The following is a 25,470-nucleotide window of genomic DNA, read 5'->3' on the forward strand; positions in this document are numbered from 1 at the left end:
TATCCTAATTCCACCAGGTTTATGTGATGCCTATTATATCAATATCCTCATTTAATACTAGGCACTCTAGTTCACCCATCTTATTATTTAGACTTCTAGCATTGGTAATATGAGCATTTTAAAAACTTGTCCTTTTTTGGCTGTCCCCTATTGCATGCCGAAATTGAATGGGACTTTTTTTCATTTGACTGTTTCTCCCTGTATTTTATCATTTTCCATCCTCTCCTCCTTTTATAGATCCCCCCCAAGAAGCTGAAGTCAGTGACTCAAATAAATTATGTCCCACGCTGAGTCTAGATTAGAACAAAGATTGAATTGCTCTTAGTTCTAGTCTTTTTCTGTATCCTTGCACCACATGGCATTATAAGCACATAATATATGTCTAAACTTTATATAAATGGGATGAAAAATGCTTCATAAAAATGGGCATTTTGTGTATATAACCAGCACAAAACACAGCAAGTGTGAGAACAGATCATCCTCACACACCAGATGTTAATTGTTACAATTGCTCTCAGAACCAGCTTTCTTCATCTGAAATGGTAGAAGCAGAAAGTCTATCAAAAGAACAGAAATATGAATTTATAAAACTAACAGTGTGTTATGGATCAGAGTACATGGCTGTGAAACAGGTTAAATATACTTTACTTTCCAGAATGAATGAGAGCTCTAAATGAGGGGAAAGAGTTTGGAATTTTCCCAAATGCACAAGAGAGCATCCCTGTAAGTGTTTATACTGAAACACGTTATAAATATATTTGAGTTTACTACTGATATAGGGCTAGATGATAGGTGACTGCGACCAGAAGTCTGATCCTGCTCCCACTGGAGTCAAAATGACAAATTTTCAATAGGGCAGGATCAAGCCCCAATTGTGCAAGTGTAAGGAGTGAGTGCAAAGCACCTTCCCTCCCTTAAACTCTGCATCATTCACCATCCACACTGTGGCTGAAGTAGTACCACTGCTTCCCCTTAGTGCAGGTGCAAGTTTCTCCAAAGCCTGCAAGGAAGATGTTCTGAGGGGAGGGCCATAGCCATGCCTCCTTCCCTCACCAGCTGGCACAGTTAGTTGATCACACAGGAGAATGCAGTCTGCTCCCAGTTACAGGGTTGCAGTGTTACTACTGCAGCATGTACTCTGCATGTCTATTTTTATAGCAACATCTGAGAACTTTCCAAATAACATTTCTCTCTTTTTACTAGATTTGGCTTCTTCTATTCACAAATGTGTTTTTTCCCCTCTTCCCTGAGCTTATTTCTCCTCTAGCACAAGCCAACATGTCTATCACCATCATCAGTCAGTACTTGGAGCAGGATGTGCGCTCTATCTATTAGCAGGCTGTCTGCCTGGCCCTGCACTAGCACAGCAAAAACATTCTAGGGCTATGGATAATAAAGCATGGCTGTTGGGTCATTAAAGTATCTCAGTTGGGGCCCAATTCTTCCAGGACGCACAGTGCCTCCAGCAAAGTGCTGAGCATTTTCAGCTCCCACTGGACCCAATCCTTATAGATCAGGAATTCATCCAGGGAGATCAAGGTGCTCACTACCTTCCAGGAAGAGCTCAGGCCCAGAGCCTTAAGGTATTTTCATATTCTGAAGTGTTCTAATTTTGCTCTATATTCTATTACATTTTGACACCTTGTGGTCAAAATATAGGCCTGATCCTGAAAACCATTGATTTTCCATGGGAGGAGAGTGGAACTACACAGATAGGTAAGGTTTAGCAGGGACTAGGCCCCATTTTCCCAGTAATTTATTTTCTAGACAGGAATTTGTATTAGCTGTGATCTTCACTGAGTGGATGCTAAGTAAACCAAGAGTCCTTGGCCCTGTCTCTGTTAGTACATTCATGTAACAGGCGAATTCCTGCTGAGGGTGAAGGACAGATTAAGAAACAATTAAAAAGGGAAATAATATTTTGTTATAGATACTTCTCACTTTTTTTTTCATTTTACCTCAAAAAATGGTATTTGAAACAATTCAATTAACACTAACAGTTCCACATACAGAGCAGTTTAGAAACATGAACAAATTAGAGCCTGAATCATCGTCTTATTGAAGTCAATAGCAGGATTCTCATAGACTTCAGAAAGAGCATGAATGATGCCCTAATTAATTAGGTAAAGCTCATCTGAGCAGGAGTTAGAGCTTTCTTGGGGGTTGGTCCAAGACTGTGAAACAAACTCCTGCAGGAACCATAACAAACCTCACCATCTCCTGTTCCAAGTGTAAGGCACACTTCTTTGACTATGCCACCTCTTATGCGAACACAGAGCAGCATATACATATACAAAACACCCCAAGATACCAACCCATTACACTTCACTGCACAAACTTTTTTCCCCTTAGGGAGAGGTTGACAGAAACAAGGAACCACACTTAACAGATGTTAGTCACATTGCGTAATGTGCTTCTGCAAAGTTGATTAGATACTATGGTGACGGGAGTGGCATAAGAAGCTATGTAGAATAGACTAGAACAGGAACAGGTTCTTACTCATCAGATCACCCTGCTCAGGTAGGTAAGAAGGATTATCCACACTTGACAGACTTGGAAGATGAGGCAGAGAGGTTAAAAGACTTGCCCAAGATGACAACATCAGTGCTGAGATTAGCATTTAGTAGTTCCTGTCTCAGTTTGTTCATCCACTCTTGCCTACTATAAGCTCTAAAGGTGAAGGAGTAATAACCAACACTATTGTATGAATTTAAAAATATTACCATCACTTACCGCAAGAATCTGACTGAATAATAGAGCATAGAGTGGATTGACTGCCCCGTTCATAGCTGCGCCGACAGATCCAAACAACATATAAGGCCACTCTGGAGCATTGTATTTCAAAATCCTGGTGACTGGTGCAGGCTCCACTTCCTCTTCTTCCTCCTCAAATGTCTGCTAACAAAATATATTTGGTTTATGACACATAAACATTCCCTCAATGACACCCATAAGGGATTCATCTCCCCACATCAGGGTACCTTTAGTAAGCTCCACTCTTACAGACCATGATCCTGTTCAGACCTGTGCACTGCACATCTGCAGAGAATTTCCAGGCGCTATAGCTTCAGCATGCTACTTCACCATGATCAGATTTTTTTAAAAATTGTGTTTTTATTAGCGTGGCATCATAGTCATGTTGCTTCTCAGCAGGCTGACACAACCCCACACCATATACAGAGTGTATTTCCCGGAAAATATTTGAGTGGCTGGTGCTGGAATGAAGCGTAGCCCCTGCACCCACCTATCACTAAGCCTCCACTCCCAGCCCCAGCCTGCACAGTCCCCATAGCCTGTGGAAACCCTGACCCTATGGAGAGTCTTCTGTTAGGGCCCAGAAGGGGAAGGGACAGTGCCATAGAGGCAGCTCACCCCCTACTACTGTATGGAACTTAGTAAGAGCCACACACAGGGGCTCCCATGGCTCTTGGGAACATAATTTTACTCTCTGTATTCAGATCACCAGACAACTGTCTCTCTCTTAGCTACAATCTGTACTATGAGCAAATATGACCTAGCCAGGAAGGCCTAGGCAATGGTGGTCCTAGGTTTTCTTAGTTCTGAAAGCAGAGCCAAGAGGGAGGTATAGAAAAACCGTGTGCTCGCAGCTGAGCCATCCACTCATAGATCTGGCTTGAAACTTCCACATGGTTTCATAGGATTCAGTGCTCAAGGGAGGCCTAGACTCTTAAGAGAAATATCATGATGTAAAGGTTGAAAAGCAAGCTGAAATTCTTTTGGGAAGTATTAAAATGAACACAGACACGTCATTTCTATGGTATACATTTGCTTTCAAACTGGTATTTCAAAGGCTTTATAGAAATCTCTCTCTGCCATTCACTGGTAGTAAAATCTTTACTCAATAGTAAAATGTTAGCATGTCTCTTAATTTTTATAATTGCCACACTTAGGGCTTCAGTGGCCATAAGAAAAAGTGCAGGGAGGGAGCCACTTTCTTTCCATTGTCCTTGCACAGGAAACAGCCATAATAAGAGTGCCTTGTGCTCCCTGGTGGGGCCTGCTGTCACAGGTGGGCCTCAGAACACAATCCCTCCAACATGTCGGGAGACAATGGGACATGGATCCCTGGAGTAACTTCCCTGACTCCAGTGGAGTTACACTGGGGTCAAGAAGATCTTTACGCTTGCTGCTTCCCTATGCTGCCATTATGCTTCCAACCACTGCAGTTCAGGCAGCTCACCTTCTCCTCCCTTCAGAACCCTAAGCCTGCAAGAGCCATTACAGAGCCCTCAAATTATTTCCTCACAGGGTGTCTTATTGTATTGTTCATGGCAAATTCTTAAGTAGTATTTCAAAACACTGTGGCTTTAGGCATTGAGTAGACACTGTGTGGGGGATGAATAGGCATCCATTACAATTAGAACAAAAAGGAGGCCTCCGAGTAATACACTAATTATACCTCACGTTATGTGAATTATCCTCACACCAGGTGCAAGAATGTTCATAATTACTCCTAGTAAGTGCAGAAGATTCATCATCAAATTATTCCTTGCCTTATTCTTTGATTTAGGAGAGAATGGCTATTACAACACTTACTGTGTTGAGCCCTGCTCATTTATTTCAGCTCAGTTTACTGGAAATGTACATCTTTTTACCAGAAATATAAGGGAGGAGGGGTAAAAGAATGTTCTGTTTTTTCCTTTTTCCTTTGAGGTTGGTGAAAGCCAAAGGTGCCAGAGCCACAGCCCTGCTGACTGGAGTCCTCTGTTTACCCTGGCACAGTGCTGGCAGCAGCAGTGCCACTTCCCACACTGCCCTATACAGAGCTGATGAAGTGCTAGGAATTGATGCTGGCAGCTTCAGGGCAGATTGTAAATAGCCACTGTGCATATTCCTGAATAGTTAGTTCTGAACTGGCCATTTAAAGGCATCCTGCCCCGATCCTCCATGTAGCTGAACCACACCAGGAGACTGATCCAAAGCCCAGTGAAGTCACCAAGACTTTCCCATTTACTTCAGTGGCCTCAGAATGAAGCCCCAGTTACACTATCTAAGGACTATCACATGTCCACAGAGGATATGGGGGACTTGCTCCATAATGAACAAGCAGTGCAATTTCTACCTCTGAGCAACTATTATACTCCACAAAATGAGCATTTCCCCTCATGTAACCTGTACCTGCTTTTATATGTTCACTTCAACCTCACCTACACCCAGATCGCCAGACTTACTCTGTGCTAGGCTTTGCATGAGGATATATACGTATTAGGTGCCATCCAATGCAGCACTTAGCTCAGAGAGCATAGAGGCCGGGAGTAATGTCTTTGTTTAAATATAAAAAAGGACACATGCAAGATGATATATCTACCAACAACCACCTATAACAGAAATACTTAACTGTATATTATTATCGGGGCCAAAAGATGTGAAAACATGCTTTATCTATCAGCAGTCTAATAATGAATGATGATGTCTGACCTTTTGTGTAGATGTGCCTTCTTCATATTGATTTATTCGATACACAGTGTCTGACTGGTCTCCAGTGATTGATAATGGATGGCTGGGTACTATATTAGAGAGCTGAGACCTGGAACGCTGTCGAACTGAAGCTCTGTGAAACAGAAGGGTGAGAAGGTTTGTTCCTCAGGGACTGAATGACCCAATATTTGTTTTGAAGACTGGGTCAGTTTTTATCTCGGCTTATATCAGAACCTGAAATCAGAGCTTGTTGAAGCAAAGCTGAGGACTCCTGCAAACTCTGTGGCTAAAAAGGCCTAAGATTGCCTTTCATGCTGCCAACTTCCTCAATCTCCTTCTGTGGGAAGGAGGAATTCCATAACAGATAGAGATACTTCTATTCAGGTTCATGTACCGCACCTTGTTTTCTTATATCTGAAAATGCAGCTTGTATTTGTGGGGAAATTAGGGAAATAGTGGTTGGGTTTTCCTGTTTAACTTGCAATACGTTTGCCCAGGCCACAGAAAAGTGGGGGTATCCTGCTCCCTCACGATACTCTAGTCAGTTTCACCACAGGGGCCTCAGTCATTACATAGTAGCTGCACTCCACAGGAACAATACTGGAGCATGAGCACTCAACAGCATACTGTAATTTTCCTCCTATCCATGACAGTAGGTGCCCTAGTCTACAGCCACTGGTTTGGCAGTGTCGTCTGAATCAACCCCGCCTAAAATAAACAAAATGTGTTGAATAGAAAGAGGATTTCACTGAGACAGAAGTGAGTTGTGAAATCCAAGCAGACCCTGCTGTCATTTTCATAAACTTTTCGATAGCAATGCAGAAGAGAGGAGTATCGGTTTCTTGGTAATCCATTTCTAACTTAGCAGCTGAGCACCCACATCTCCCATTAAGGTAAGTGAAATTTTGGGCTGGCTGCTCCTCTCAGGATCTGGCCCATTGATTATAATCTTTAATGCTTGATTCTGGGTAGAACTGGTAACAAAAATGCCCTTGTGTATTAACACTAAGATGTATCTTCTCAGACAGAATGTCAAGGTTCCTCAAATTTATCAATACATTCCACAGCAAGTAATTTTTTCCAAGTTATTGGATTGATTTAACTAGAGTACACATCTGAATATATGCACGGACATAGTACATAAATATGAAAACATTATGCCAGAATCCTGACTGCCTTCAATGTGAGGTAAAGGAGTACCAGATACCATCTTCTATTACCTGTGCATCACAGGGCAGGATTTGGTCCTATATCTTTAACACAGTGGCCATCTTCATCAGTCATTATAGTATAAGCTGAATGAGAAGGCTCGTACAGCCAACATAAATGGCTACACAAATTAAAGCCCCGGATCCTGCACTTCTATAAACCAAGGTCTGCTGTATGAGTGCAAGAGAGTAAGCTATTAATGTGACTAGATACCAGTGCTACTCCCCAGCCTCATGTACTGTTGTAAAGCAAGAGTAATACTTGTCTTGTTTGATGGTCACTTTGTGCCTTAGTAGGGAGCCCAGAAAGGTATAAGACAACCCAGCTATGGCCACACCCAGTTTTCTCCCAAATCCTACACCCTTTGAGCAGGAGGCCATAAGATTAGAGTGCACATAGGGTGGAGAGAGAATAAATGTAGGAGTCATTTCATTGACTTCAGGGTTTGGATGTCTTAGTATGCAGTCTATACATTTCCACACCTGCCACGTCTCTATGTGCTTTAGTGTAGGTATTTGCAGTATTCTCTCACCCTGTTCTGCAGTGCCACCTCAGCACCATGTGATTTAGGAAGTCACCAAAGAATACAAACGTCTGGAAATGTATCAAGAGGTGTCAGTGTTTTAAAGGCTTACCGCAAGCTTCTTCGATAGCTCCCACGGCTAAACGACTGGTCTTTCTTAAGGTTTGGTGTAACAAGCAAATCATTTTCTGCAATTGTAAAGTATAATGTTAGAAGCTCCTTAGTTAGTATTAAAATTGAACTAAACCAATTGTTTATTTGCAAAACAAAAAATATCTCCAATTCATAGCTGGAATATTTTGTAGAGTACATCAACAAAAAGAATGCAATTCATCTTTGCCACTATGTCTTAGAATACTATACATTTTATATTACTGGTAATTTATATTTGACATACTAAAGTTAGGTACATTTAATATGAACCCCATGACAATCATATTTTGAAACTGTGGGTGTGGCTAGTATGGGTGTTTCAACATTTTGGTACTACAAGTTGTTAAGTGGCAGGAAATGCTTTCATTCTCAAAGATGATCACAGTCTATTGTTTCACAGCAGTATAACTGATCATTATATTAGCTTTTTACTTCTGCCTTGGATCACTAGTAAAACAAATAGGGTGGCCTTGGCATATTCCATTATTTGTCTGTTTTTCTAATACAACATCACCAAACTATCAATAGTAAAAGAGAGATAAAATGCCAGGGTATTGCAGGTCAAAAATGGTATATGCTGACAGGTCTGTATGAGGAAGATTGCTCAGCACACATGTGCAAAAAAACATTTTGACCAGTGTTATCGGTATATCACTTTTATGGACACTAAAATTCAGCCTTGAGAAAAATCAAAGGAGAACAATCAACTAACACTAACAAAGGAATCTATAGATGCTCTGTGTTCTGTGGGATTTAATTTAATTTCATAAAAACAGAATAAAACACTTGCTTTTCACTGCTGTTTCAGTAAGTGCCTTGTCTCCTTGGCTTTGCAAGGTCACCAGTGTGAAATAAACCCCTTTCCTTTCCAGTAGCTCCTCATGTGTTCCTCTCTCAACCGCCCTTCCATGCTCAAACCCAATGATGACATCAGTGGCTTTGACTGTGGACAGACGATGAGCTATTGAGATTGCAGTGCGTCCAAGGCGCGTCTGAGAGAGAGAGGAGGAACAACATTATTGTTAGGACAGCAACCTGATATCCTGAGAGATGCTGAGCTGAGCACCTAAAGCATGATCCATAAGTAAAAAGCTGACTTAAATGGGCTTTAGATCAAGCCCCTGCTGAGCACCAATCTCTCCCACTGACCTCAGCGTCTCTCAGGACCCGGCCCTTGGACTGTAAGTTCTTCTGAATATATTATAGAGCACCACATACATTTGCAGTGCTATATAAATAATTATCAAAGATACTACATCTAAGGGTAATGAATGCTCATTTGAATGGTAATTAAAAGGTTTACGGCTTTTAATATAAAACTAAGCTGGAGTTGAGGTGCATATGGAAACTGATAAGAAATCTCTGCAATCAATGAAAAGGGATCAATTACCAAGGTAACTCATGCTCTGTGAATTTATTGCCTCCTCAGAACCACTCTGTAGGAAATATGTGCCTAGCACATAGCCGATCTATTTGGGTGTGTAAAGGGCCCACATCACCATAGTATCTGTGCACCACAGAACTTTTTTAAGCAGTAGTTGACAGGTGTTACACGCAGCTCCCTGGACCTTTATAGTCTCACACAACTGTTTGCTACAAGTTAAAACAAGTCCAAGTCTAGGTAACCTCACTGGGCAGAAATCAGATATGCAGTGAGGGCCTGAGTGACTGATCACACTGATCCACTCCTTTCTGACTCAGATTATTGGCAGTAGTATATTTGGCATTTGACAGATGCTCTGCAGACATGGTTACCTTGCTCTGAATGCACCATTCCCACAGACACATTGTTTCCTGACCTAATAAAGGGGACAGAGAACATTTGTCTGTTCAGATAATCCATTGCAACCATGTTGTTTGTGAGAAGAAATGCCATCTGGTCTGTGAAAGAAATCCCTTAGTCTATGTTAAGTTTCCTGAGACCGCTATAGGCCATGAACAACTGCGGATATTCAGGGACCCCTTCAGCACAGCAGACCTTGGACTTGAAGCAACCAAGTTTGAAAATGTTGGTCTCTGTTTACAAAAATATATCACAGTTTGTTCATGGTAAAATGGTTTTTATATTCACAATGAATAGCAAAACTACTTAAAATCTGAGTTATTTCACTTTGCTACAAATGTTAAGTTAGAGCCATTTTGCCAAAATTTTTATCACATTGCATGAGTTTTTCATTCATAAATGGACCCCCCAAGATCAAGCTGATTTCTGAAGAAAAAAATAGGATCATTTCTGAGCAAAAGGTGCTTTTTACATATAAGCTCAAAATAAGAATGTTCACATTTTGATTCCAAAATAGTCATCAGTTGAAATCCGTAGAAAAACTACATTATGGACTTTCATATTGCTAGATTGTGCATAATGACTAACATCTCTCATTTATACAAAATCATTCTTATTGTGTATAATTTCAAATGCCCACTTTGGAACTTTAATGTAAAGAATTAATAGAACTTTTATCAACAGCTCTACAGATTTTTTTTAATGTTTCAGCTAGATTGAAAATGTTAACAGCAATTCTCTGTCACTGCTGAGATTCTTAAAAAAAGGTCAAACAATAATTTATAACAGTACAAAAGTATCTTCCACACAATGCTTTGAAAATGTATTTCTGTCCTGTTAATACTGACTACTGATATAACATAGCAAACCTTATGAAGTGCTTCTTGGACAATAGCTTCACTTTCATTGTCCAATGCTGATGTGGCCATATCTAGTAGCAGGATTTTAGGGTTTCGGACAAGGGCTCGAGCAATAGCTATCCTTTGTTTCTGACCTCCACTCATCTGGCCGCCACCCTCTCCAACAAGGGTGTCAAATTGCTGGGTAGAAGAGAAAAATTGAATAAATAACAAAGAATTTTATTCTGTTCCCATTGACGTCAATAGTAAAAATCTCTCATAGATTTCCATGGGAGCAGGCCCAAAATGAATAACAACCTTTGGAAGACAAGTACAATGTGTTAGGGTTCTAGATCCTTCATAGAGCTGTAGAGCAGACTCCTCCATGTTTAACAAACCCTTTCTTCCCAAACTGGGCTTCTCATGTGTGCCAGTCCCAAACCAAACTTATATACTTAAATAAAACTTAAGGTTCATTTTGACCCAGTATAATTCAATCAGCAAGAACTGCACCATGGATGAAAATTACTCATTTCTCCCTCCCCATTGGGCAGTTCACCAGCTAACATTCCAGCAGTTTGGGCTTGTCTGTAGATGGAAGGGACTCATGTGGCCTTAGATGACTGATCACTGTAGTGTAGCAATGTCAGGCACACGGGCACTGTTTAGTCCAGGTCAGGATTTAGGTGACTGCACAGCTTGTGTGAAGTTAGTTTGGGAGCTAGAGAGCCAAATATGGCCTTGTCTATGTCCTATAGTCCCAGTATAGAATCTCCATATATTCACTTATAACCAAATTCTGCCTTTTCTCTACTGCCAAGGACACTGCAAGCTATGTGTGTATTACAGTCCTTCTAATGTGGCCTATCTACTTCACCTGGGAACCTAGGAAAGGGGCTTGGGATGATAAAATGTATGCCTCTGGGCAAATTAATTGTATTTTAACCCTGTCCAGGAATCTGTTTAGGCCAGTCAGATACTTAAATAATATCCCAAGAGACTAAAATGCCAATTAATATGAGCTGGGGGCACAGAGGTTACTGGGCCTGACAAACCAACATCTATAGGAGGTTGGGGTTCAGGGGGTGGGGAACCTCCATATGCCAGATGGTATTAATATACGGGGGTGGGGAGCTGGAAGTTTCTTCATAGACTATTCAAAAACACATTTAGGTGAGTGGGAGGACTGGATCCTAACTAGCTTTTTGCCTGGGCAGAAACAGACCTGGGAAGTGTGAAAATCTGCCTTTCCTCTCTTTGATGTATTGATTATTACCATATAGTCCTAGATTTCCCCTGGTACTGAATGTTCTGTGTATGTTTCTTGGGGAGTGTATTCATCTTTGCTCCCAAATGTGGCCAAATACATGTAGCACCCTTGATTTAGTCACTTCAAAGGAATGTCTGTAACTCTATTGTTCTGATTCATTCTATGCTTTCTCCCCATCCATTTGAGTACCCAACAGGTTGCACATAGAATCACAGAACTGTAGGGCTGGAAGGGCTCTCAAAAGGTCATCTAGTCTAGCCCCCCTTTTCCCTGATGAGGCAAGACCAACTATACCTAGATCATCCCTTACAGGTGTTTGCCTTATCTGTTCTTTAAAACCTCCAGTTATGGGGATTTCACAACCTTCCTTGGAAGCCTGTTCAAGAGCTTAACTATCCTTATAGTTAGAAAGTTTTACTACTGTCTAACCTAAATCTCCCTTGCTGCAGGTTAAGCCCATCACTTTTTGTACTACCTTCAGTGGACATGGAGAACAATTGATCAGTGTCCTTTTCATAACAGTCCTTAAGATATTTGCAGACTTGCTATCAGGACCCTCCTCACAGGGCCGGTGCAACCATTTAGGCGACCTAGGCGGTTGCCTAGGGCGCTAGGATTTGGGGGGCGCCATTTTCTTCGGCAGCAACCGTGGCAGCCAGATCTTCGGCCGCCCCGGTTGCCGCCGGCATTTAGGCGGAGGGAGCTGGGGCAGTGGAGTGCAGGGAGGGCCGCCTGCAGCAAGGGGGGGGGGCGGCAGGGGAACTCCTAAGCTGATTGGCGCTGCAAGCCTGGGAGGCGGGAGAAGTGAAGCAGCCACGGCGTGCTCGGGGAGGAGGTGGGGCAGGGGTGAGCCTCAGGGCGGAGGGGGGGAGCTGCCGCGGGGGGGCGCCTCAGGGCGGGGGCTCGGGGATGGGGGGGGCGCAAGGTGGAAGTTTCGCCTAGGGCGTGAAACATCCTTCCACCGGCCCTGCCTCCTCAGTTTTCTTTTTCTCAAGACTAAACATGCCCAGTGTTTTTAACCTCTCCTCAGAGGTCAGGTTTTCTAAAACTTTTATAATTTTCATTGCTTTCCTCTGGACTCTGTCCAATTTGGCCACATCTTTAATAAAACATGGTGCCCATAACTGGACACAGTACTGCTGCTGAGGCTTTGCCAGAACCGAATAGAGCAAGACAGTTGCCTGCCATGCCATACATACAACACTCCTGTTAATACATCCCACCATGATATCAGCCTTTTTTGCAACTGCATCATATTGTTGATTCATATTCAATTGGTGATCCATAACCCCCAAATCCTTTCAGCAGTACTATTGTCGAACCAGTTATTCTCCCTTTTGTGATTGTGAATTTGATTTTTAATTCTTAAATGTAGTTAGAATCATAGAAGAGACCTCAGGAGGTCATCCAGTCCAACCCCCTGCTCAAAGTAGGACCAACACCAACTAAATCATCCCAGCCAGGGATTTGTCAAGCCGGGCCTTAAAAACCTCTAAGGATGGAGATTCCACCACCTCCCTAGGTAACCCATTCCAGTGCTTCACCACCCTCCTAGTGAAATAGTGTTTCCCAATATCCAACCTAGACCTCCCCCCACTGCAACTTGAGACGATTGCTCCTTTGCACTTGTCTATATTGAATTTCATCTAGTTGATTTCAGACCAATTCTCCTATTTGTTAAGGTTGTTTTGAATTCTAATCCTGTCCACCAAAGTGCTTGCAACCCCTCGCGGCTTAGTGTCATCCACAAATTGTATAAGTATACTCTCCTCTCCATTATCCAAGTCATTCATGAAAATATTGAATAGCACCAGATGCAGGACTGAGCCCTGCAGGACCCAATTAAATACCTTTCCACAGTTTGACAATGAACCATTCATAACTACTTTTTTAGTATGATCTTTCAAACAGTTTTGCACCCACATTATAGTAATTTTATCCAGACCACATTTCCCTAGTTTGCTTATAAGAATGTCATGTGGGACTGTGTCAAAAGCCTTACTAAAAATCAAAATATATCACGTTTACTGCTTGCCCCCCATCCACTATGCCAATAGCACTGTCAAAGAAGGCAATTAGGTTGGTTTGACATGATTTGTTCTTCACAAATTCATCGTTCGCTATTCCTGATCACCCTATTATCCTATAGGTGGTTATAAATTGATTGTTTAATCATTTGTTCCAATATCTTTCCAGGTATCAAAGTTAAGCTGACTGGTCTATAATCCTTGGGTCCTCTTTTTTCCCTTTTTGAAAGATAGTAGTTTGTTTGCCATTCTCCAGTCCTGGTCCTGGTTGCAGAGGGAAAGGAAGAGGAATTTGCTCACTATTCATCAAGTTCTGATGAAATACTTTAACAGGCAAAATTTACCAGTGGCAGATCCATGATAAAGTTGTAGGCGTTGGCTTCCTTGGCTGCTTTGATGATGTCTTCCATACTAGCATCATCACGGCCATAGCGAATGTTCTCTGCAATTGTGGTAGCAAACAGGACTGGTTCTTGCTCAACAATACCAATCAGTGAGCGCAGCCACTGAATGTTAAGGGAGCGAATGTCATGGCCATCAAGGGTAACCTACAGAAGAACACCAGTTAAAAGTAGAAAAGCAGCTGATCTCACAGTGCTGTAACTCTACAGCCTCAAATGGAGTTACTCCAGAGTCATTCTGGTACAAGAGAGCTCAAAACCAACCTTATTTGGACTACAGACTATAGATTCAAAAATAAAACTATAAAAAGAAATAATGAGAATACTGGGCTCAACCCAGCAAGAAGATGACTGCTTTCCACCCCCCAGTGAAATAAACAATTATGTTTGCTATACTGTATCATATAAATCTTTAATCAAGATTGGATGTTTTTCCAAAAATATGCTCAAATAGGAATTAATGCAGGGAAATCCTATGACCAGACTTTATGATCACAGTGGTCCCCTCTGGCTTTATAATCCATTAATCTACAAAAATCTAAAGATAAATCGCTTCCCATTAAAAATTTCACGTTTTGACTTTTCATCCTAATTCAGAATGAATTTTTTTTCCAAAACTGACATTTTAGTTCATTTGCCTCAGTTTCTTATACCTACATCTCAGGGGTTGGTTATGAGAACTAATCTGTGTTTGTAATAGAGCTGGTGGAAAGATTTCAACTGATTTGGTTTTGGGATGAGAAATGGACTTTAGAAAATAGAAATTTTTGCAAAATAAAAAGGATTTTTAAAAAATGTTCAGGTTTTTTTTTACAAAACTGGAAAATGAAAATTTAGGGGTTGATTGTTTTTCAGTTCTATATTCCCCCCTCATTTTCCTTCTCCCCCTCCTTTCTTCACTGGCAAAACAGAAGAAGGGAAAAAAAGGGGGAAAGGGAAAGGGAAATAAAGGGAGGGGGAAAAGGAACAATGAAAACTAAAAAAATGTGAAAAGGAAAATGTTCAAAACCAGACATTTTTGATAAAAATGTTCACAAAAATAACTGAACAAACATAAATTCATTCTCTATTAGCATAACTAGGACATGAGGAAATTATGGAAAGATCACCATAATATGACTTAGTGAGAATCTGTTTATACTTCACTCATCCTTTGACTCTTTTACGTTCAGTTACAGAGCACCATTTATGTGATTTATACCATTAAGCCAAATGTTAATGAAATAAGAATGTTTATATATTAAATATTTCTGCTGCTGGTAATAAGACATAGCCAATCCATTCAGCATATACTGTAGCAGTATTATAGGTAAAGCTATGTTTTTTTTTTCATAGAGGTCATGGAAGTCACGGATTCCTTGACTTCCAGTGACCTCCATGACTTCAGCCCGCAGTGGCTGGGAGCTGCAGGGCGTCGGGGGGACCCTGGAGCTCCTGGCCGCCATGGGCATGGGGGAATCTCAGAGCACCGAGCCCCCACAGGCAGTGGGGATCTCCAGAGCTCCCAGTAGCCCCCCACAGTTGCCCAGCCACTAAGGGCAGTGTGGGGACCCCACAGCTGAGCTCCCCATTTTGTCATGGGTATTTTTAGTAAAAGTCACGGACAGATAATCAGCTTCCATGAATTTTTCTTGAGACCTGTCCGTGACTTTTACTAAAAATATCCGTGACTAAATCTTAGCCTTAATTATAGGATAATGATTAAGTGCTCAAGACTACATTTCTCAGGATTTAAAACTGTTTGTCACTTCTGGATTCCCTATCCTAAAAACGACCTTTATATACATAAGTGCAGTTCTCATTGAAGCTTAGCATTTAATTCTTATTTTGTAGGGAAACCACTTTTGTCCTCACTAAAAATTTCTTTTCTTTCCCATAAATATTGCTGATTGTATCATTCTGGAGACTCCAGAACAGAACTAAACAAAGCATCCTGCTCATTTCTTCAGTCACTGTTTCTTGGAATGGATTTTTTAAAAAATCCAGAATCCTGCTTCCCAACTTTGAGTAAAAACGATGATACCCTTCAAAGTGAATAAGGTTAGAGAAACCTTGCTGGAGTGAGACACTTACCATGCCTTCAGTAGGGTCATAGAACCGCTGAATGAGCTGCACTGTGGTGCTTTTTCCAGCTCCACTGGGTCCAACAAAAGCAGTTGTCTCCCCTGATTTAATAACCATGCTAAGATTATCCAAAATCTGAAAGCACAAGAGAGACCATCCATTGTAAATACAAAATTCCTGAAGCCAATCAGATGGACTGGAAATCATCATGTTTTGCTTTCATCTTAAATGAAGAGGGGAAAAGAGAACCAAAGGATTTTTAAATAAACTGAAAAGCTTGACATTAGAGTTCGTTAAGAGCATTATTTTCCATGAAGGATATACAGGCAAATTCTGATTTTTGTTGGTTATGTCTGATTCCCATTGAAATGAAGACGAGTTGGATACATCCTAGAGGATAATTTAGCTCTAATACCTTTTGACAAATGCTGCATATGTGTTATGAGTACCTGCTAAAATCTACATGTTATGTTTGCGCCAAAGACATTGTATAGAATAATATGATACTTAATATGCTGCTGTGTCTAGAAGTGGCTGCATTTATTTGTTTGCCCAATAATACTCTTTTCAAGCAGACCTTGTCACAGCAGCAGTGAAGCAAGAGGACATACAGCCAGTGTTTGTTTCCCTCTTCCTAGCACTTTACAGTATAATGCACTGCACTTCCCCAGGACAATGGAAGAATTAAATTATAAAATCTCTTCGCTCATTTTGTTTTACTACCTTCTATCCTATTTTTGCATAAATTTATAGAACTGTATAATTGATTATGGAGCTCTGAAAAATAAAAGGAATCCAATAAAAAGTGGAAACATGGACAAATTGCTAAGGAGAAGTACAAAAGAACAGCACAAGCTTCTAGGGGCAAAATCAGAAAGGCTAAGGCACAAAGTGAGTTACACGTAGCAGGGGACATACAAGGTAATAAGAAGAGATTCTTTAAGTACATTAGGAGCAAGACAGCAAGAAGAAGGAAAGTGTAGGTCCTCTATTTAGCAAGGAAGGAGATCTAATAACTGATGGTGTCAAGAAGGCTGGAGTGTTTAATGCCTATTTTGCTTCAGTTTTCACTAAAAAGCTTAATGATGGACAGATAATAGTTAATATTAATTGCGCTGAGTAATTAATATTAACAACAAGGGGGAAGGATGCAAGACAGAATAGGGAAAGAACAGGTTAAAGACTATTTAGATAAATTAGATATAATCCAATCAGCAGGGCATGATGAAATTCAACTTCCGTACTTAAAGAACTAACTGAAGTAATCCCGGAACAATTAGCAATTATCTTTGAGCACTCATGGACAATGGGTGAGTTCTGGAGAAAGGCACACATAGAGCAACCTTTCAAAAGGGGATAAAGAGGACCTGTGGAATTATTGACCAGCCAGTCTAACTTCAATATTTGGAAAGATAGTGGAACAAATGATTAAACAATCCATTTGTAAGCACCTTGAGGATAACAGGGTTATAAGGAATAGCCAGCATGTATTTGTCAAGAACAAATCATGCCAAACCTACCTAATTTCCTTCATTGACAGGGTTAATGGCCTAGTGAATGGGAGGAAGTGGTGGACATGATATATCTTGACTTTTAGTAAAGCTTTTGACACACATGACATTCTCATAAGTAAACTACAGAAATGTGGTTTAGATTTCCATACCATAAGATGGGTGCAAAACTGGTTGGAAGACCATACTTGAAGAGTAGTTATCAATTGTTCACTGTCAATGTGGGGGAGGTATCTAGCAGGGTCCTGGAGGGGTCAGTCCTGGGTCCAGTACTATTCAATATTTTCATGAATGACTTGGATAATGGAGTGGAGACTATGCTTATAAAATTTACGGATCACACCAAGCTGGGAGGGGTTGCAAGCACTTTGAATGACAGGATAGAATTCAAAACAACCTTGACAAATAGGAGAATTGGTCTAAAATCAGCAAGATGAAATTCAATATAGACAAGTACAAAGTCTACATTTAGGAAACAAAAATTAAATGCACAACCACAAGATGGAGAATAACTGTTTTAACAATGGTACTGCAGAAAGGCTCTGGGGGTTATATTTGTAAATCACAAATTGAATGCAAATCAGCAATGTGATGCAGTTGCAAAAAGGGCTAATATCATTATGGGATGTATTAACAGGAGTGTTGTATGACACGGGAGGCAACCGTCTCGCTCTATTCAGTTCTGGTGATGCCTCACCAGATGTGGCCAAATTGGACAGAGTCCAGAGGAAAGCAATGAAAATTATAAAAGTTTTAGAAAACCTGACCTCTGAGGAAAGGTTAAAAACACTGGGCATGTTTAGTCTTGAGAAAAGAAGACCGAGGGGGGACCTGATAGCAAGCCTTTGCCAGAGGATGTTGTGAAGGCCAAGACTATAACAGGGTTCAAAAAAGAACTAGATAAATTCATGGACAATAGGTGCATCAATGGCTATTAGCCAGGATAGGCAGGGATGGTGTCCCCAGCCTCTGTTTGCCTGAAGCTGGGAATGGGCGACAGGGGCTGGATCACTTGATGAGTACCTGTTCTGTTTATTCCCTTGGGGGCACTTGGCAATTGTCCACTGTTGGAAGACAGGACGCTATGCTAGATGGACCTTTGGTCTGACCCAGTATGGCCATTCTTATGTTCTTATGTCTGCACATATGTTAAGGGCTGTTATGAAGAGGACACTGATCAATTGTTCTCAATGTCCACTGATGGTAGGACAAGAAGTAATGGGCTTAATCTACAGCAAGGGAGATTTAGGATAGCTGTAAGGAAAAACTTTCTAACTATAAGGATAGTTTAGCTCTGGAATAAGCGTCCAAGGGAGGTTGTGGAATCCCCATCATTGGCGGTTTTTAAGAACAGGATGAACAAACACCTGTCAGTGATGGTCTAAGGGAGGGAAACAGTATGCAGATAAACCCAACTGAATTTTTGTGAGTTTATAGTCTACAGAAAAGAATTCTCATAGATGTGCTGGAAATGAAAACTACACAACTTCTAACACTGTTGACACCAAAATAATTAATTGCCTACTTTTAAACAAAGGGCTTGTGCTTTTGGAAAGTAAGCTCTAACATAGAAGTTTACAGATTACTGGCATAACAGCATATTCCATTTAGTTACAGTAAATTAGCCAAAAGAGGAATGATGAATAATCACCTTTACTTCTGGCCTGGATGGGTAATGGAATGTTACATTATGGAATTCAATGTCACCTCTTATTTTATCCAGCTTGTAGCCCTCTTCTGACATGCAGTCAATGGTAGGTTTCTAGAGTAGAATTTGTCACGTTATTTATTTGGTGTTAAACAACCGAGACTTTGCTGCAGTAGATGCAGTATTCCGTCCAACATACAAAACAATGACATTTCAGTTTGAACAGCTCTGGGCTGTACTCCAAAGCCATACAGACTCTGCTACAGGAGCATAAGACTCTAAGCTAAAGTGACAATGTGGTTGTCACTGGTGAGGAAAGTTGGGAAGAGAAATGACTTCTGCAGGGGGCACACAGCCATCTCTCTCAGTCTGTTACGTTACGTCACTGGGGATAATCCATTAGAAAGGCTGGGTGTGTGTCATAGCAAAGCATAAGAAATATTGTGGCTTTGTCATGGTAAAAAAATTCAAGGAAAAGTCCCAGCACACAATGGTATAATTATGAGTAAGTTCACTTTCTATTAGAATCATGTTAAATAACATAAAGATAGCATAACAACAATTAAAAACACAAACTTCTGTTCTCATCTAAACACACCGACGGGCTTTGGGAGACAGAGCCTCAGCTGGTGCAAGGCTGCATAATCCATTGACATCAATGGTGCTATATCCATTTACATCAGCTGGAGATTTGGTGTTTCCTGGAGCTTGGCTACAGTATGAATATTAAGACCTTCTTCTGAGCCTTTAGCCTTAATTCATAGCTGATCATTAGCTGCACTTATGAGACCTGAGCATGAAATATCAGTGTTTGGCAAAAACTTGAATATTCATAAACAAAACATTTAAAGATGCCCTCTTTATAAATTGCAGCTAGGTCTTTTTCTTGTGCAGTCAGCTGTTTCTTAATTACCCTCATTTTTCTCATTTACACTGCCAATAAAAGCCTACCCTGCACGGGGCTTATTTAACTATTTTTCACAGCAGACTGACAGAGCTTAGGAATTCCGTACTTACCTTATCTATTGTCTCAAAGATGTTTGTTGCAGCCCCGCGGCCAGTGGCGAAAGCCTCCAAACAAGGAGAAGCCTGACCAAGACTTAAAGCACCTATTAAGACTCCAAAGAAAACCTGAAAAAACATGGGAAGACATTAACTGCTTTACATTAATTTTTTTCTTAGAGCTTAGAAAACAACCTGGTGCCACCCGGGTGGTAACTAGATAAGGACTGAGCCTTCTGGACATGTTTGGGGCCAGCAAGCTGTATTTGGAGTTTTAAATGCATTGCGTTACTTCAGCAGCTTTAAAATACTCTTTGGTTGAAGTACTGTTGCTGTTAATGTGGGACTGATGGCTGTATATCTATCACACCTGCAAACCTTGCTACAAAGGCAGGTTCCTGCCTCTGAGAGGATTCCCCCCCCCCCTACATAAAAGGGCCCACAGCAGTAGTGACTATGCCATTAGAACCCATACTCCACCTGCCAGTGCTTGAACTGAGCAAGTGTGGGATGGGACAACGGCAGGCCCGTTTGGTAGAATGCTGTATCACTTCATAGCTACTGTATTTGTGGAAGCCGCAATTCCACTCCTCCAGCATACCCACATTCCTCCTCTGGTTTTGCAATGCATGCTGTTGCAGCAGCTCACCCCAGCCCTACCCAATGAGAGTGTTCTTCCCTATCCTAGCCAAGAACCCAAGGAAGGAATCACTTGCTGATCACCCCTTTCTGAAAATCCAAGGATCATGTCCTTTTGCACTAAGTCATGGTAGCATGAGAGGAGATCTGACATGGGATCTGAAGAAAGGCCATGTTTCTTGTGCAGCATCACTAGAGACCTCAGCCAGCAGGGGCGAACACCAATGGGCTGAAAACACTGCACTCCAAGAGCCCAACAGGACCTGGCAGGGAAGCTGGGGAGGAGGCCAGAATGCTGAAAGCATTTGCCAGAACTTGTCTTCATTGGGAGCTGTGAGTGCTCAGTCCCTCTGAAAATCAAACCACTTTTATTAAGGTGCCTAACTGTAGGCACCCAAGTCTGAAAGTGTTGGTTGTTGTAATCAGGGGTGGGGAACTCAAAGAATAGGACACTGGAGGACAGAGATCATAAGATCATAAGAACAGCCATAATGGGTCAGACCAGAGGCCCATCTAGACCAGTATTCTGTCTTCTGACAGTGGCCAATGCCAGGTGCCCCAGAGGGAATGAACAGAACAGGTAATCATCAAGTGATCCATCCCCTGTCACCCATTCCCAGCTTCTGGCAAATAGAAGCTAGGGACACCATCCCTGAACATCCTGGCTAATAGCCATTGATGGACCTATCCTCCATGAATCTATCTAGTTCTTTTTTGAACCCTGTTATAGTCTTGGCCTTCACAACGTCCTCTGGCAAAGAGTTCCCCAGGTTGACTGTGCATTGTGTGAAGAAATACTTTTTTGTTTGTTTTAAACCTGCTACCTATTAATTTCATTTGGTGACCCCTAGTTCTTGTATTATGAGAAGGAGTAAATAACACTTCCTTATTTACTTTCTCCACACCAGTCATGATTTTATAGACCTCTATCATATTCCCCCTTAGTCGTCTCTTTTCCAGGATGAAAAGGCCCACTCTCATTAATCTCTCCTCATACAGAAGCTGTTCCATACCTGTAATAATTTTTGTTGCCCTTTTCAAATTCCAATATATCTTTTTTGAGATGGGGTGATCACATCTGCATGCAGTATTCAAGATGTGGGCATACCATGGATTTATATAAAGGCAATATGATATTTCCGGTCATATTACCTATCCCTTTCTTAATGATCAAGGAAGGGGGAAGGCTTCTTCATTACTTTGCTGCTTTTATTTCAAGGAACTGGGCAGTAATATATTCTATGTAATATTAACCTAGTACGTGTTCTTCCTATTGCTACAGTACAAATTGCCCTCATTAGAATTAAACTTTTGTTTAGAACTTATTTTGATTTATGCTGTCCCTTCTTGGTTATGTGGTAGCTTGATGTAGCAGATAATGAATATGCCCTTTGATTTTGGCCCATCTTTTTGCTCTGTTATGACTGATCAGCTTGGAAACAATTAAAAAATGTGAAAAGGATTATGTGTAACCATTTACATTAGTTTGGTGATGTCTGTGGAATTCTGCAAGAAGCAGTCAAGGACTCAGCTAGCCTTCTGAGAACAGCAGACAGGCATGTGTAAAGGAGAGGCTGGCAGGGTGTGGCAGGTAAACTCGATTGCCAGGGGAGAATGAAAAATACACAGGGGCAGATTCTCTTCTCAGTCACACTATTATAAATCAAGACTGAACTCATCCACTGAACTCATCCAAGCTACATTGCTGTAAAATCAGAGTAAGCAAAAAGGAACCAGGCCCAATGGTTTTGATTATAACAAGGGAAAGAATTGCTTGGTTAACCCTTGCTGAATTAATTGGGTGGGTGTTCAGCACAACCTCTCAGTGACCCGGAAAGGAATATTTGGAGGCTGGGTGTATATGTTTAGAGTGCTAAGTGAGAAATTTGAAGCAAAAGAAAGATGATTGACAACTCAGAAAAGAAGGCGGCACTGGAGATATTCCCTTCCAATGCTGGCTGCAGTTTGTCAGTTCCCTGCTGGCTGCCATTTACCAGTTGGGAATGTGGAACTACAGTTATTGGGTGCAAGTCAAGGAAATCTCTGGTGGGCTTTATCACTGCACTGACTTGTTAGTGCCAAGTGCAATTTCAGGTTGTTCCATTTGAGGGCCATCTGCCAGCAGTAGAGAATAATTAAAATATCTAAGGATTCAGGTTCCATAACATTTAAACTACTGGTCTCTAGAACAGCCATTCCACTTCACCTAACAGCTTCCAGAGCTGCATAAAAGTTGGCACAATGTGCTTCCAGCACACCACTGGAAGAACCAGAGTTTGAACTTTACAGACAGAAATAGCAGCTGAATCCTGGAGTAGTGGAGAAGAAGGTTCAGGGGAAAAATAGGGTGATTTGCCATTTTATATTTGGCAACTAAATACGAGAGCAAAGAGCAGAAAAGAAAAGCATGGTCAGACAGCAGTCACCACTCTGAAAGCTAGGTGATAACTAATGTACATGTTCAGGGACAGTTCTGAAAAACTATAAGATATGAAAGGAGCAAGTATTATAATCAGTACCTGTAAGAGAGTCCCAGGTGAATACTCCTCTTCTTCAAGGACAAGTTTTGAGCCATACCAAAAGGCTAATGCATAACACAGGAAGATTATGAACCAGATGTAACCAGTGAAGAATCCCATTATCATTCCTTTTCTAATTCCCCAGCGCTGGGCAAACACTAGGTTTTTATCATATCTAAGGAAAAAATAAAAATGAAAGTGGACGAAATGCATTTAACAGAAAACTAGGATGAATAAAGACCAGTACAATGAGGCTGTTTCATGGAGTGATGTTCCTTCAGTAATACAGTGGATACCATTAAAAATATAGCATTTACAACTCTGCAGTAAGGGCCCCGTGCTGCTCTCACTGAAATTAACTGCAAAGATGTTAATGATTCCAATGGCTGTAGTAGCAACCTCAGACATTAAAATTGTAGACTGTCCTATTATAAGTATAGGAAAATATCAGAATTACTGCAACTACCTGCCCAAAAGAATTTGTGTTGTTCTGACATAGGAGAAGTTTTGGATAATTTGTGACAGATCTGCAACCATGCTGTATTTTAAATTAGTTTAAAAGAGAATTGCAGTATAATACCATCAACTCACTATATCTAATTACAAAGAGTAAATCATTGAAAAAAAAACATAAATAATCAAGTTAAACAGGAATCTGCCATCTTGGCAGTCTGATGATGCTTGAAATGCATCTAAGACAAGCAGTTGACACCAAGGTTCTATTAATGTTTAGGGTGGTTTGTTGTTGTTATTGTTAAAGAGAATGGTGAGGTTAAAAATCGTACATTTAAAAAAAATGTCTTTGCTAGACCTGGGTGAATAATGGGAAAAAACCGTTCATAAATATTTTGGCAACTTCTAAATAAAATTTTGTTTTGACTGTTCATTACATTCCATAAGCTAAGGTATATTTATACAGATATTTTCAGAAAGCAAATTTTGGTGACTAATAACACTTCACATTATTAACATGAAGGATTTTTTTAAAAATCTAATTTACTTTTAAGTATTTATACTGTTCATTTACTATTTGTAGTTTTCCCAATGTAGTCAACAAAAATAGGCTAGTCAGTTTCACAAGTGCTTGTAATCAATTCCCCTTTCCCTTTCTCAGGCGCCATAATGCTATATTTGGCTTGCAAGCAATGTAAGAAATGTATGTATGTGTTTTCAGATACATTTCTTACATCATTTGCAACTCACATAGAATTTTTAAAAAAAATCATGGAATCATTTCTATTGGGTCTTCAGCAAAAACCTTTATTTTGGAGCACATTGAGCTGAGCATCCTTGATTTTTTTAAATAATGGCTCATATCTGCTGTGGATCACGTGTTAATTTCTAAACAATTATATAATGTACCTTACAGTACTTCAATCAATCTGCTGCCTTTTTCACATATTCAAATACTGAGTTTCCAGTCTTGCATTTTCTTCAAGTCATTTCTCATTGAAAGACACCTACACTACTCCATCTTATGGAGATATTGTAACCGTATGTCTAAAATCTCTTTTGAAAAGCTCATTTTAAATACATAGATATATTCTTATTTTATAAACAGCTGTCTTTAAGTGGGAATGACAACAGGGATAATGGCTGTTGTATTGGCAAAGTGGCTTTTGCTATTTAGAGCAATGTGGATGAAACAGTACAGTATGCATCAATATCTAGCCATTTGGAATGCTAATTCAAAGAAATAAAAGAGAGGGGACTGCTGGAAGGGCATTTTCTGCAAGGACCCTGTGGCTGGAACTTGCCCCCCTGCTTGGCTTGAAATAGCCTGCCCTTGATGACTTTCCAGGAACACTGAAAAAGCCACATATTTGCCAGGGTTTGGGGGAAGGCTGAAAGTATGTTCCTGGAGGTGATGGGCAGATGGAAAGGAGTTATTCTGCTGCTGTAATTCACTGGCTGGCTGAGTTATAAGATGTTAAAGTTTATGATTGCATGATGTTGCTGGCAGGCTGAATTTATGGGTTAGCTACATGTATGTTTTTTGAATGCTGATGGGTGGTCATTATTTTGTAGTTGTCAGACTAATTGCCAGGGCCTGGGAGTTTATGATAACCTTTTTTTTAAAAAAACCAACCTATTGTTTCAATCTAAAGAAATAAGAAACCTCATAGAAATGTGACCGAACAAACCTTTCAATTTCTTTCCTCTCCCCACCAAAAGCAGCCACTGTTCTGATTGATGACAGCACTTCATCAGCCACAGCACCAGCTTTTGCATATGCCTTTAACTCTAGGCCTGTCAGTTTTGCCACAGCCTAAAAAGTCAAGAAGAATTAGTGGCAAAATATTATCCTGCTCCAGTTTTAGTGCTTACAGTACCGTGTTTAACCAATCAAGCATTATCAGCAAGCACTCCTCATTGTCAACAATACTAGCCAGACTTTATGTCTCCCCAGCATACTCTAAGCAGAATTTATAGACCACAGATT

The 25,470-nt window shown here is 40.7% G+C and overlaps 1 protein-coding gene across 5 annotated transcripts in view; it reads right to left on the reverse strand.

The window, feature by feature from the left end:
* ABCB11 (ATP binding cassette subfamily B member 11) overlaps window positions 1-25,470 on the reverse strand; it is a 70,193-nt gene that overhangs the window by 25,317 nt on the left and 19,406 nt on the right. For 4 of the 5 annotated variants that reach the window (XM_034785908.1, XM_034785903.1, XM_034785906.1 and 1 more), the window contains 11 exons: window positions 25,172-25,296; window positions 23,028-23,202; window positions 19,885-19,998; window positions 18,871-18,981; window positions 15,718-15,843; window positions 13,588-13,791; window positions 9,977-10,147; window positions 8,115-8,316; window positions 7,284-7,359; window positions 5,440-5,572; window positions 2,734-2,898 (listed from right to left, as the gene is read on the reverse strand). In XM_034785908.1, coding sequence (XP_034641799.1) covers window positions 2,734-2,898; window positions 5,440-5,572; window positions 7,284-7,359; window positions 8,115-8,316; window positions 9,977-10,147; window positions 13,588-13,791; window positions 15,718-15,843; window positions 18,871-18,981; window positions 19,885-19,998; window positions 23,028-23,202; window positions 25,172-25,296 — 1,602 coding nt within the window. The remainder of the gene's footprint in view (window positions 1-2,733; window positions 2,899-5,439; window positions 5,573-7,283; window positions 7,360-8,114; window positions 8,317-9,976; window positions 10,148-13,587; window positions 13,792-15,717; window positions 15,844-18,870; window positions 18,982-19,884; window positions 19,999-23,027; window positions 23,203-25,171; window positions 25,297-25,470) is intronic. The other variant, XM_034785909.1, reaches the window with a different exon arrangement.

Source organism: Trachemys scripta, chromosome 11, assembly GCF_013100865.1.
Source record: "Trachemys scripta elegans isolate TJP31775 chromosome 11, CAS_Tse_1.0, whole genome shotgun sequence".
In the NCBI taxonomy this organism is placed as follows: Eukaryota; Metazoa; Chordata; order Testudines; family Emydidae; genus Trachemys; species Trachemys scripta.